This window comes from Rhinolophus sinicus, linkage group LG09 (genome assembly GCF_036562045.2).
Source record: "Rhinolophus sinicus isolate RSC01 linkage group LG09, ASM3656204v1, whole genome shotgun sequence".
NCBI classification, from domain to species: domain Eukaryota; kingdom Metazoa; phylum Chordata; class Mammalia; order Chiroptera; family Rhinolophidae; genus Rhinolophus; species Rhinolophus sinicus.
In genome coordinates, this window is record NC_133758.1 from 77,923,171 (window position 1) to 77,938,992 (window position 15,822).

General features: G+C 33.5%; 1 protein-coding gene across 1 annotated transcript in view; it reads right to left on the reverse strand.

Moving 5' to 3' along the window:
• SEMA3D (semaphorin 3D) overlaps positions 1 to 15,822 on the reverse strand; it is a 198,248-nt gene that overhangs the window by 50,041 nt on the left and 132,385 nt on the right. The window contains exon 8 of the mRNA XM_019753571.2: positions 8,979 to 9,121. Coding sequence (XP_019609130.1) covers positions 8,979 to 9,121 — 143 coding nt within the window. The remainder of the gene's footprint in view (positions 1 to 8,978; positions 9,122 to 15,822) is intronic.

Genomic DNA, 15,822 nt, shown 5'->3' on the forward strand with positions numbered 1-15,822 from the left:
ATAACCATTGAGAATAACATACCTTAAGCACTTAAGAAAAACAAACAAACAAAAAAAAACAATTTGATGCTGGAGGTCATAAATTCTCCTTTGCTTAAAATTTAGTTATTTTGCTTAATGCTGCTTTTCTATATCTTTGTGCAGGCAAGATAATGGAATTCCCTGAAACACTTTAAAATTCGTAATCTATGAATCTTTTGTGAATCCTCTCCACAGTTTTACCCAATAACATTTAATCTCAGATATTTTAACTTAAACACTACCACCTTCTTTTGAAGTGTGACCAAAATACTACAGTAATCTAAATGAAATGTTCTTCCCTAACTGTAACTGTCACAGTGAAGCAAACACACGGTTGACCCTTGTTACAAATTTAACCAATAAGACTAGGACAATTTAATACTCTTGGGGTTTCAATGTAATGCCTGTTATATTTCGATACATTATTCATATTCTTTATCTAATATGTCATTTATAATAACAGCTGTACCTTGAAGGTTTTAAATAGTCTTGTATTGAGATATGCCTTCAAATGGCCGAAATACCCATCGTACCAGGAAATACTGAAGAGCTAATCATAGCAATTGACATTTCAGCGCAATTGTCCAATCTATTTTTCTCTGTGCGGCCTTAATCTTCACGGAGTTAATTCTATGGACAGATTTTTAGAATCTTTGTAAACTTCATTCAGATGGTCTATATGGGGTTATAGAAGTAAATAATAATACTAAGGATAATCCAAACACAGGATGGCCTATTTAGAACCTTGAAATTATTATCAAGAAAGCATAGGTACTAAACTTATGGACCTTGGGTTCAAAGAAGATTTTATGAATTTGACCTCAAAGTCAAGGGAAGTAAAAGCTAAAATAAATGAATGGGACTACATCAAACTGAAAAGCTTCTGCACAGCATAAGAAACCACCAACAAAACAAAGAGACAACCAACCAAATGGGAGAAGATATTTGCAACAACACTTCTGATAAGGGGCTAACATCCAAAATATGTAAGGACTTCATACAACTTAACAACAAAAATACAAAAAATCCAATAAAATAAAATAAAAATTTAAAAATGGGCAGAGGACATGAACAGAAACTTTTTCCAAGAAGACATACAAATGGCCAACAGATATATGAAAGAATACTCAACTTCACTAGCTATTAGGGAAATGCAAATCAAAACCAGAATATCACCTCACACCAGTTAGAATGGCTATCATCAACAAGACAAATAGTGACAAGTGTTGGAAAGGCTGTGGAGAAAAAGTAACCGTCATACAGCACTGGTGGGAATGTAGATTGGTGCAGCTGCTAATGGAAGGCAGTGTGGAGGTTCCTCAAAAAATTACAAGTAGAATTACCATATGACTCAGCAATCCCTCTCCTGAGTATCTACCCCCAAAAAATCTGAAAACATTTATTGATAAAGATATGTACTCTGATGTTCACTGCAGCTTTATTTACAGTGGCTAAGACATGGAAACAACTCAAGTGTCCTGCAATAGATGATTGGATAAAGAAGATGTGGTACATATACACAACAGAATACTATTCTGCCATAAGAAAAGATGAAATAGTGCCATTTGCAACAGCATGGATGGATCTTGAGATTATTATGCTAAGCGAAATAAGTCAGACAGAAAAAGTCGAGACCCACATGACTTCACTGATATGTGGGATATAAAACTGAAAACAACAAAGGAACAAGACAAACAAATAAAAAAACAAAAACTCATAGATGCAGACAACAGTTTAAGTAGTTACCAAAGGGTAAAGGGAGAGGGGGATGGTAGAAGAGGGTAAAGGAGGTCTAATATATGGTGATGGAAGGAGAACTGACTCTTGGGGGTGAGCACACTATGTAATATACAGATGATATATTATAAAGTTTTACACTTGCAACCTGTGTAATTTTACTAACTATTGTCATCCCAATAAACTTAATTTATAAAAAAGAAAAAAATATATTTTATCATGTTGTAAGAGTAACGAAAAGGAAAATCTGGAGTAAGAAATCAAGAGCATTGTTAGAAGGGATTCCATATATATTAAAGTACAATGCTATATGAAGAGGAAGAGCTTAAATGAGGATATTTTAATACATTAAATAAATTAATGGAAGCTAGTGAATTATACCCACTGAATCAAATGAGAGCACTTTCCTTTCCTATGTTGCACTTTCCTTTTCAGCCGATGTGTCTTCTTTTGCAATATGCTATAACTATGTGTCATGTAAGTGTTTTTCTGACCACCAAAATATAAAAGCAAAACCAGAAAACAATGTGTCTTCTATTCATCTACTAATAATCTTTAAATACCTCAATAGTAGAAGAAACAAACTCAAACATTTCAGGCAAAGGACAGAAGAAAAAGCAAAGAAAAAAACTTGTATGGCAGGCATTGAACACAGTGGTTTTTAAACGATAAGTTCAGTAGAGGATTTGAAGGCAAAATATTTGTGTCTTAAAGAGAACTCTAGTGTTTAGAGATGACTGCTTTTGATTTGTCATTGGAGAGTCGAAATAGAGAACATGTTTTTCTAACTACAAAAACTTGTAAAGATTATTAGAAATGCCAGACTTAGGTAACATACAATGGTTAAAAATTCAGTTTCTAAGATTTAACAGATAAATGTTAGGTAAATCTAGGCATATTAGACAGTCTTTTTAAGGTAGGATCGGAGTTCATTAAATTTAAAAAAAAAAAAAAAGTCTAAGGCCAACCCTATAAACCCTTGCCTAGGAATTTGACAGGAAAACAGATGGAAGTGGAGCAAAAGCACATCTGTAACTCGTGGGCTCTAAATCTCTCATTTAGGTTGTAAGTGACACGCTGAAAGTAAGCACAAAAAACCCCACAACCTGGCAGAGATCAATAAATACGGAAAGTGTCATCAGCCCCCAAACACAAATCTTCAAAGGCAGTAATTGTCCAAATAGGACCATATATCAAAATAGACACTGCAAGTGGAATTGAAGCAGAGTTATTAATTAGCCCCCCACCCCACCCCACCCCAGGCAAGTTATGTGAAAAGGCTATCCAAACTAAATTCCTGGCATGGACAAAGGAAATACTGCAGAACAAAAAGAAAGAAAGAAAAAAAAAAAAGAACTGGCATAACCTACAGCTGGAATCCGCAGTGGGCTAGCATAAGTAAGCTAATGGACAGCACTTCCAAAAACGGATAGAATCCAAAAATAATGCAAAACAGCCTTGAGGCGGAAAGTTGTAAGCAAGCCTCACTGAAGTGACTGGAATTTCTACACATTAACTGACAGGGTGGTTCTTGAAAGGACACACACACACACACACACACACACACACACGGTAATAGACATCACATAGACATAAATAATAGTATTTGAAAGGAGTAACTTGCAAAGTAATGGACACAAATCTTTTCAGGTTTATTTCATGCTGTTTCACCTGTTCATAAAAATCAGCATTTATTAACTTACGAAGAAGATCTGTGTAATTTACCATCTATGAGAGCAGTCCAGAATGTAAGGTGCACCATTTAGTGCTTGAACATACTGGCTGTTCGCAGCAAAACTTTAGAAATCATTCTGGGCTAAGCACCTTATTTTCAATGTGAGAAAACTGAGTAAGTTGTCTGACTGAAAAGTAATGACACTACTGAAAAATAATTAATCAGTACATGTGTTATGCCATGTACAATGATAAGCATACTGAGTTAAGAAAATAACTTCTAAATCAGTTTCTTTACTATTGATTGTCTCTCCTTGTGCATACTGCTTGTCCAAAATTGTCCTTGTTCAAATTGTTCACACAATTTTCATTAGATGTGTCTCCAAATTATTTTCATTATGTCCAGAAATAAGGTCTATCCTCAAAGTACAAATATTGCTAAAAATCAGGGCACAGTAATAGTAATTTCAACTTTTAAAAGTAATAAAATACCATCTCTTTCCAGCAGCCTTTGGTAACTAACCTGTCTCTAACCCCCACAATACACACACTCCACCACACCTAAGCAGTTAGTTGATCTGGCTCCAGAAGTGTGCATGGATGACGTGTGTGTGTGTGTGTGTGTGTGTGTGTGTGTGTGTCTGTATGATTTTAAGTTGAATATTAGTACCATTTGGGCAAAAGTTACCATCCTTATTGCCAAATCTAATACAAGATTTTTAATCATAATCTTACCTGACTTCCTTTTGGAGTGTGACATTACTGACAACTGCTTTTTTTCTTGAAACACTTTTCTTTTTTGCCTAACTTCTGACAACATTTTGCTCAGTTCTCCAACTAGCTATCAAACTATTTCTCCTCAATTGCCTTTGTAGACATTTCCCTCTACCCATTCTTAAATGTCATTGTCTCAGGATTTTCTCCTTTCTCTTTGATCTGGCACTACAAATTTTTCTGGGTAATTTCAGACACTTTCTTGACTTCAAGAAACCCCAATGTACAGGTAATTTCCAAATTCATGAGTTCAGACACTATTGAGACTCTGGTTCATGTTTTTCAACTAGACATTACAGCAGCATATCCCAGAGCCACATCAAGGTCAACATATGCAAATATAAAATCTATGTCCATAAATTGTTTGTCTCTTGTCTCAAATATCAGAGTGTGTGTCTTTGCACATTTTCTTGATCTCTTATCTTCTGGAAACCACAACTACTAAGAATATAGGAGTCCCTGTCTACAGGGCAAATATCAAAGTCTCTGAGATAGGTATAAGGGCGAATTAAAATGCATCGAGAACCTAACAGGACAGAAATTTGTTGCAGCCTCGCATGTATACGGTGGAATCAATATCTACAATATCAGTAAGTCCTAATTATAAACAAGAAAGGTAAGGTTTCTAAAGACTGATGAAATTTCATGTACGTTTTTAAAGAGAAAACCATCAGTACCGTGCTACTTTTTCCATTCACTCATTTTACTCCAGTCACAGTGAACCTCTTTTAATTCCTTAAATGCTTTGCCCCACACCTGAGATTCACCTGTGCTTTCCTTCTGCCTGGAATCCTCTTCCGTATCCCTGCCACCTTTGCCCTACATTTTCCTAATCATTTTTAACCTCTGGTTCAAAAGCCACTTTGTCAGAGATACCGTCCAAAACCAATTGAATGCTCTCTGATGTTTCCTCATTGCACCCTGTGATTTTTTCCATTATAGCATGTATCACACTTTCCAATTATATATATATATATATATATATATATATATATATATATATATATAAATGTGTGTTTTCTTCTTTAATGCATATATCATCTACAAGGTGTAAGTTCAGTGAGGACAAGTATGTCTTTTGTTTTTACCTTCGATAAAACGACTGCTTAGCACAGTGCTACATATAGTGTCATACACAAGATCAGTTACCATTAAATGTGTTAAGTAAATGAATGCTTTGGTAGTCTCTATTTATATTGTACCCACTAGCCACATGAGACTATTTAAATTAAAATTAATTAGGTAACATTAGAAAATTCCTCAGTCATAACATACTAGTCATATGTCAACACTAACAGCCAGATGGCTACTGTGTAGGAGAGTGCAGACAGAGAACATTCTCACCACCCCCAGAAAGTTCTATTGGACAGCACGAGTACCCATTAAGCAATTCATAAAAGACTGGTAATGCATTAAGGACCTGTTAGGAATCCACACATAGATTCTATCTTAAAAATACCTCTTGAACTCACCCATATATCTTCATTCCTACTCTTTTTAGGGAACCACCTCCCAGGTCTCCCAGGCACAAATAGTTCTCAACACAGATGAATTCCTCAAATTATTGCTAAGTATATCTATTTATCAAGTCATGTCTCTGCCTAAACACATTTATAATTTCTCACTGTCTACAGAATAGAATTTAAAACACCTGAACACGGAAAGATTTCTTATCTTCTAACTTACCACCCCAATTTCAAATGACATTGCTCCCCATACACACGCCTGAGGTCCACTTAAGATTTCAGTGTTCTGGAAACAAAATATACTCTGTGACAATGTTGTCCTAAATGCCTATCCTCCTCCCCCATAGGACTCAATTTTTGAGCTTCATTGAATGTGCGGAGAGTTCTCAGCTCCTTCTGCCTCTACAGATTATGTTGGGGTTATCTTTTTGTATCTCTATTACCCTCAATATACTATGAGGTTTTAAAGAAAAGGGACAACAGCTTACTTATTTCCCAGTGTCTAGTGTACTGCGTTTTGCACAGAACTTACATTTTATTGTTGTTGCTGAAATAATGAAATAATGAATGAATGGGCTACAAAAATTAAAAAAAAAGATTCTCATTATTCTGTAAACAATTCTTTAGTCATTTTTGTGTAAGTTTTACTTATTTTTAAAACCTCCTCCCCACCAATCACTGTACACTACTTAGTCTAATAGTAATGTCTTTGACAAGTCAATAAAACAACTTTTATTTTAGTTTAGGAGCTGAAAAGTTAGGGAGCTCTAAGATTGTCAATAGTTTTTCACTGAATTGAAGTTATCAGTTAAAAATGAAAACAAATAAACAACAATTAACAGCAAGAACAACAACACCTGAATATTTCCAAATAAACAGGGTCCGTGAGGATATTCCAGTGGAAAAAATAATATAAAGAACTCCTATGTTACTTTCTGAAAAGCTTTGTAAACTCAGGTGTATACAGTTAACTCTAATCTCTGACATGATCTTTCTTCTTAGATCTTTACTTATACCTATTGAACTCAATTTTGTTTCACAGCAATGATACATCCTGTTATTATTTGTCTTATAATAACCCAATGGGGGTAAAAAAAAAAAAAGAAACAACAGAGAGGAATAACATGTTCCAAATAATGTCCCCGATGTTTTTCTATTAAAAAAAAAAAAAGTGTGACAGTAACAATGATAATGCTGAGTAGTTTTATTATTATTATTATTATTATTATTATTAATTTTGTTTTGTTTTTTGGCAGGACATGACATTTTAAAAACTAATTTTAATCTCTAGTCATATCTCCACTTAGAAGTGCTCACTTTTACACACTTTAATTCTAAATGATTAAATAAAGTTAAAAAATGGGCAGGGTGTGCTGCAATTAAGAAATTACAAAGAAAGCGTTTAGAACGAAAAGTTTCATCAATGTCATACATGTAGTGGGAAATTCTAAAGGTGGTCCTCACTTAAAACAGTGATTGAGTAAAGAGGTACACTAAAGTGAGAAGAACCTCTATTGTACCTTTTTGAAAAGAAAATTCATCCATCACATGTCCTTATTTGATCTCACAATTTGTTAGCTTTTTATCCAGAAACAATAGAATGACAAAATCTTCCTGTGTGGCCCCAGAGGTTTTGTAGTGGGAAGACTCAACTACTAGAATCCCATCTTTTCATTTCTATAGGAATTTGTTCATAATTTAAATAAAATATCCCATGGCTGATAACTTAAAGTCTACACTATATTTTTAACACAGAAATCTATAGATGAAGGCAACTAAATTTTTCTTTAATATATTTCTCCACCTCTAAGATTAATTTTCAGTGAATTGATAGTAAGGTAAATACAATACTTTGTTATAAACGAATTTCTATAACCTGAATGAACCTATCGAGAAGAAAGTATTGCACTGGTTCACAAAACACACATTTGCTACATAAGTTCATTAGAAAGTGACTCTTGAAATGCATTTAATTGATTGTAAGTCTCTCAGGACATAGTTAACGTAGCTAATTTATACAAAGGATGTCAATCCACAGCAGAGCCTGTCAGGGTCAGGATTCTGTTGTTAGAAGGCGTCCTTCAGTACACTGACACACTAGGACTACTCCAAGCAACAGCCATTCATCTCTAGGCCAGAGGATTCAAGAGAAATGACGGTGAATTCCTGGACTCTGACAGAAGTGTGCTTTTTAGAGAAACTGTTCCCTGAGGGCGAAAGGATCAGCGGGAGACATCACCAGCTAGGGCGCTAAGTAAAGAAAGATCTGTGCTCACAAGTTAGCCTTATTCAAAAGTCATGTTTTCATTAGCACTTTTAAGTGCAATGATGGTTTGTATTTCTGTCCCTGGAAGTATGCAAAAGCCTGAAGGCACAAATTGAGACAAAAAACAGTGATAGGCTCAAATAGAAGAAAATGAAATGTTTGTACAAGAATAAAGAAAGCTTCCCACTGAGAGTATTTATTAACTTAACAGCAATTCCTCTTAATAACTGAATTTATGCTGAAGATCTCTGTCTAGTTAAGAAAAGTTATTTCAGTGAAGATAAATCCCACTAAAAAAAAAATACACTGAAGTCAAAAGCATAATCCCAGAAGCATTATTATTCTATTAATATCAAGCTTGTATTCACTTAAACGAAAGCTTTGATGGCACAAAATGGAAGTATCTCAGAGTTCATGATTTCCCATAATTTACATAAAATGGTTATATTAAAAAACGAATTGCAATATCCTTCAAAATAAACGCTTGCATTTTGGTTTATTTGTGTGTTGTTTTTTTTCTCTTTGTCCCATTTTCTCTTAGAACCTAATCTATATTAATGCTCTACAGGTATTTATTATAGTAATACTACAACTATATTTTCAGCTTATTTGATCCACGTAAAGATCCATAATTTTAGATGTGTTTTTCAATAAAAATACAAGATAGATTCTGTTAAGGGTTCAAATTACTCTAGTGATTGCATTAAGTTGCTTTCTATTTCAAAATAAGATTAATGTATAAGATCATTTTAACCTAATTGAATAACACAATGCAGAGATATTACTGGAATCTCAATAAATAGCAAAGGAATAACCCATCAGTAAAAGGAGCGAGCTGCCTAAGAGATCTAACTCATACCTGGGCAAAAGCTCAGGCACTGGAAAAACAAACTGTAATATACTGAATCTTTTTTTTTTATTTTTTCCTTTTGGATCTCAAAAATTATACATGTGAAGTAGTATGAATATATCCTACCACATTACATGGTTAATCATTCGCACACATACATATATACCTAAGTAAAATAAATATATCTTGCCTTACAAACTCTTCCAACTCGAGAAAGGATCGTCTTATCGGAAGTACTGCCTTCTTGAGATGATTCACGAAAGAAGAAATATATTTTATCATCATCTGGATTATAGGTGTCTGGTATGGGGAAAGTTCCAATAAATTTTGCTCCTGTTTGAAAGAAAAGAAGCTTTAAATTAAAATACTGAAATAATTTAACCACACTAGTAATGACATCTTTTATATATAAAACAATTAGCAGAAAACAAAAATGAGTGGAATGTGAGAAATGAGACATACACACAAAATAAACATGACACATGTAGAAACATGTATAAGCATGAAGAGCTCCTGAACAAGTTCTCTAGAAACTCCCGAGAGCAGATGAGAATATGACTGACTGCTACGCACAATTGTTGCAACTTGATTATATTCCTTTGAAAGTCCTTTCAAACCTGGACATTTTATATTCTCCTTTAATATGATAGAATCACTGCTTTTAAGCCACAACGTCTATTATGGAAAAGCTTAAGAAAAACTATAAACACATCCCAAATTCTGATATTTTATTAAGTCACTTGCTGCATTCTGTGTAATTGCCAAAGGGGAAAAATTAAAGAAACGAAACAATAGTGTGTGGGTCAACATCAATGTAGGCTCTGGAGACATTCTCTCCAGGTTTATATCATGTGTCTGCCACTTGCTGAAAAGGTGACCTTAGGCAAATTATTTATATTTCCCATGCCTCAATTTTCTCAAAACTAACATGAGACATTAATTAACATTTGTAAAGCACTTAGTATCTGACACAAAATAAGGGTTCAGTAAATGTTGTTTATAATTAAGATGATAATTGGGATAATAATCATTATTATTATTATGACCACAAACAAGAAAATGATAAAAAAAAATCACCATATCCATACAATCGTTAGAATGATAGGTAGTTGTTAAAAATTAAATCGTTCTAAATATACTGCCAAGGAAAGATGTCCATAATACACGTTATATGAAAAAATATTGGCAATACACTTAACCCTTTGTACTGTATCAATGATAAGTCAATCTGAGTTACTAATTCCTTGTTTAAAAAGCATTGGGTCATTATATCCTGGTTGTATATAACTGTGAATTAACTAGGTAACAGATCTGTAATTTGGGTTATACTAGTTTCAGAAATAATCTTTTTTGATTAAAGCAAAAACTACAGAAAAAGAGAGTGATTATTAAGAAATGAAGGAAGGACTTCTACTAAATAGAGAACATAAGAAGGAAGCATAGAGCACTGTTTAAGAAGTAGAAGCAGGAAACAAGGCAAGACAAAAGGCAATCTCCCGTTTCTCCCCCCACCACCCCAAGGTGGGGGTGAGAGGAGAAAAAGAAAGATCAATGGTGCCTTTTCTAGAGTTCTGCTCAGAGACCTGATGATGCCTGTGTACCCCAGGAGTACTGAAAATCATTCCCTGCAAATGCAGAGCCTTTGGTCAATAGTCCAGTAAACAAGGCTTCACAGTCACCTTAAACAGACAGAAATTAATGTTTGATTCCGAGTGATGGGTAGTTCAGTCTTTATCATCCCACCCTCTCTGGGCCAGCCCTGATCTCCCACTCAATCTCTCCTTAAATGAGAAGCCTTAAGATGAAAAGAGAAAGGGAACTATGTGCATGAACTTTCTCCCCTTGGGTTCATTATTTCCCTGTTTTTCCTTGAGCTCTAGAACGCCAGTGGATTCTTATAATCCCGATAATCTTACTTGGTTGTGATCCTAGATTACATAAAAGTTAAATTTAAGAAAACCATGTAGGACATTTAAAATTTTCTTTTCTAATTAATCATAAATGAGGAAGTTCCATTAACAATTTCACTCAAGGTTTTAAGTTTATTTTCCCCCTCCAGCCCCTCTTTTAAATTGTTGATAAATCACAAACACTTGGTTTTGAACTTCTGAGCAAAGCAAAATTTTTTCATAGTCACAAAGAAACACTTTTATTTTTTTTATTTCAATATATTGTTTTCTTAGAAAGAAAATTCTGTGGAAATAAATTTTCCTATAGATGTGGCCTTAGGATTTTAGCAAACTCATGAAAACAAAGCATATATTTAATTACTACTATATTCAAGGCACGTAGAAGAAAAACTGGTAGGATCAAAGAATATAAAAACAAGTAAGAACTGACTCTTCACTTCAAATCAATTTCAATTTAGATTAAGGAAATATTAACATATGGACGAGATTTGGCCAAGAAGAAGGCCCAGTCTATCTGTTTCCAATGACTTAAAATGAGATTTCAACAATGTATAGGGAAAAAGACAACCAACTGTGGACTCCCATAAATATAGACCAGGAATGGATAATAATCTATAGACCATTTTTGAAATTAGAGATGTCTCAACTAAATATTACTGACCTGCATGGAAATACCAGTTGCTTGGCATGTGTATATTTAAAACATAGAAATATAAAAATAAATAAAACCTTTATAGGTGATTCTTATAAGCATCTAAGATTAAGAGTCACTGACATAAGACTACCATTTCATATGTGGGAAAAAGGCTATAGATAGGACTCAGTAACCCAAGGTCAAGAATGCAAATACATGGATGGATATGCAGAGTTAGCACTGATAAAATACGAAATTTTAAATAATTAGAGCACGGCAGAAAAGGGATATAAATGAAATTACACAGAAATTATAGGAATATTATAGGCTTATTTTACTTAACAAATATGTAAGCTTAAAATGGGGATTAACATAAGTAGAATTTTCATAGCACTTAAATACAATTTAAGTAGAAGTTATGCATACAACATGATGACCCTTGTAATGTCAATATTTTACCAGAACTGCTTAATGATTGAGTTGAATTTATAATTTTAAAAATGACATAGTGGTACAAAATTTGCACAATCTTTTTTCTCAAGAGAGAAAATGATATATCAGTGATTTGAAACAAGATATAGGTAAAAGGAATTTCAGTGTGAAGAGAGTTACTCGTAAAGCTTTCCTCAGACACTCAGATGGAAAAAGTAGTTAAATGAGTCAACTGTTTTCCACTTGTTTACAGAATTCATCAAGAGAAACAGAATTCTACAACAGAGCAGAATGTACACGGTATAATAGAACAAATAAATATGATAATTCATATTATCCACAGTAGAAATACACAGAACAAACCACTCTGGCTATGCAAAACATTATCCAGGTGCGCCACATACCCTGTTTCCCCGAAAATAAGACCTAGCCGGACCATCAGCTCTAATGCGTCTTTTGGAGCAAAAATTAATATAAGATCCTGTCTTGTTTTACTATAAGACCAGATTTTATATTAATTTTACTATATTACAATATAATTGTACTTTTATAATTTTACTATAAGACCGGGTCTTATATTAATTTTTGCTCAAAAAGACGCATTAGAGCTGATGGTCTGGCTAGGTCTTATTTTCGGGGAAACACATTATTGTCATTTAATATGGTCAAAAGGTAGTCTGACACAAATCCACATTTCAGGAATTTCATTATGACATCCATGGGGAAAAACAGCAGATACTTTTCCAAGTTATATTTATTTTAACTTTCAACTAACATATAATATAGATGATTTTCTTGTGTTTATTCAGTGACTGTTTTACTGGAATCTCTTTTAAATGTTAATTCTTTTTCCAGTACTAAAGAAAATTATTTTGGAGTACTTATTTTTTGGATAAAATTATTGTTTGGAGAAAATCAAATGGTGGAAGTGTTTAAGCCAAATGGTTACTACATAAAGAAATCTAATTATGAAAAAAGTTAGTATCAAATAGTACTCTACACTGTGATTTTCAAAATAAGCATATGTATGAATTAAATATATATATACATACATATATGTTTGTATATATGTATATATATGTGTATATATATGTGTGTGTGTGTGTGTGTGTGTGTGTATATATATATATATGTATATATGTATATATATGTATATGTGTGTGTGTGTGTGTGTATGTTTCAAAAATAGAGAGTTTATTTCTTGCAGTTTCAATTGAGGTCCTGTCTTAGAACATTGATGTTAGTATGTTATGATAGAAACTCTTTCCTGATTTGCTGCCAATTTTGAGTAAAAATAGGTATCATTTAATCAGTGTACGACATGCATCCTAGTTGAATTAAATCATTTAAAATTATACCAATAGACACCTGGGCTTTATTATACCACATTTTTCCCCTTTGGCGTTTGAAACACATGTCCTAACAGGGATGGAGTTTGTTGTGCTTGTGCATTTTCACAAATGAACTTGTAGCATGACACCAAGAGTCAGTGCCAAACGAAAACAGCATAAATCCACGGGGCCTGCACCACACAACACTTTCATTTCTTCCTATGAACCTCTTTTCACCCAGATGAGCTCACCTATATTATGACTTAATACATAGTGAGCTCCTTACTTTGCTTTACTTCTTGTAATATCTTTTTCCTACTACTTTGAAAAGTGTTACCTTTTTATGTGGAAGGAGAATTTATAGACAACAGAGCACTACAAGAGAAATTTCAAATGAAAACTGCCTCCATGTGTTAAAACGGAAAAAAAAAAAATGTCAAAACAAAAGTTCTTATTTATTCAGGGAAAGAAAACCAAAAAAAAAATATGTATCTGAGGCATCATCATTTGTTTTCATTTTCCATAAACTCAAAAATGCCAAGGTGTTTGAGTAACCACTGGAACTTATTCGTATATTCTTATTTATACACTCCTAAGATTAAGCTGATAAAGAAAAGTGTGGAATCATCTGTCTTCATCTAGAACTGCCCATAGTATTTCACTTTTGCAATCTTTCATCATCCAGATGAGGTATTTAATACGTGGATTAGTTTCTCAAAGGAGGAATCGGGATTCATACTTCTTCAGTCTCTCGGAACTGGATTAGAAAAAGTCCTAGAGAGATTATAACAAGGATCCTTGGACTAATATATTACCTGATTTCACTCTGGTTAATTCTAGGCAGAGCAAAAAACAAAATATGGCATACACCCAAGCATCAAGGATTTTAAATTCTCAAAGTTGTTCAGATATAAAAATGGACTTATAAGAGATGTAGTACCATATTTTTAAAAAGGCTAATTATTTAAAACCTGCATCATAACAGTTAAATACTCAATTATAACTTAATTTTTCTATTTCACTTAATATACACATAATATCAATTTACTTTTATAAAAGTTTAGTTGATCACAGAAATGTAAAAAGAAGGATTTCAAATTGAAAATGAAAGTACGGAAAGCAAAATTGAACAGAAAAACATTCTCAAATTGTCTAACTAAAAATAAATAATACAATGAGGTAATAATATATGAGAAACAAATTAGATATCGACCCCATTACTTGAAATATCAAATATCTTTCAGTTCTTTCCATCCGGCAACAATTTTATGAAACCGAGGAGTGAGTTTTACATCTATGTTCTAAATGAATAATAAAAACAATTTATACATACATTGCATTATGTTATTCTGGGCTATTGGACATCATAAATAAACAAATACACTTTAGATCAGTGCTGCTCAATAGAAACTTCTGTGATGATGGAAATGTCTTATATCTGTGCTGTCCAATATGGTAAAGCCAGCCCATGTGGATGTTAAGCACTTTACATATGACTAGTATGACCAAAAAAAAACACATATTTTAAATTTATTTAAATTTAATTAATTTAAACCTAAGTAGTTATATATGGCTGTGTCTACCATATTGGATAGTGCAACTATAGACCAAGTAGGCTGTGTCAATAACTGTACTATGTCAGGTCCAGTGCTAAAGAAGAAACTGAAACTTTATCCCCATACCTGTCACCAAAATGGGATTCTAGCTTCCAGAAGACATGACATGCTACTCTTTTCAGGTGTTTGGTATTGTAATGGAAGGGTGGGCCTGGTGGTTAGGAGACCTAGACATACCTCTTCTTCATACTGAGTCTCAATTTATGGAATATGAGGTTGAATACGATGATTAAGATAACTTCCGTTCTGAATAATCACCACAATTCCTCTAACAATCACTGTACTTTACCTTCCTATATTCCTGACACTAGCCTGATGACCAAACTGACCTCTGTATTTGGACCCTAAGTTGACTATATTTGAAAAATGTCCACTTCTCAGAATGGAGGACAGAAATGCTCCCTAAGCAAGTTAAATTTTTTTTTAAAATTAAGTTTATTGGAGTGACACCGGTTAGTAAAATTATATACGTTTCAAGTGTACATTTCTGTAATATATCATCTAAATATTGCATCATGTGTTCACCACCCAGAGTCAGTTCTCCTTCCTTTACCATATATTTGACCCCGTTTCCCTCTTCTACCACCACCCTTACCGACCCTTATGTCTGGTAACGACTAAACTGTTATCTGTGTTTAAGATTTTATGTTTGTTTTGTTCATTTGCTTTCAGTTTTATATATCCCATATAAGTGAAGCCATATGGTTCTCAACTTTCTCTGTCTGACTTATTTCACTTAGCATGATAATCTCCAGATCCATCCATCCATGTTGTCGCAAATGGCAGTATTTTATCTTTTCTTATGGCCGAGTAATACTCCATTGTCTATATGTACCACATCTTCTTTAGTCAATCATCTATGAATGGAGACCTTGGTTGTTTTCATGTATTGGCCACAGTGAATAAATGCTGCAATGAACATATATCTTTATGGATAAAGGTTTTCAGATTTTTGAGATAGATACCCAGAAGTGGATTTGCTGGGTTGTATGGTAATTCTATTTTTAATTCTTTGAGGAATCTCCATACTGTTTTCCAAAGTGTCTATACCAATTTACATTCCTACCAGCAGCGTACAAGGGTTGCTTTTTTCTCCACAGCCTCTCCAACA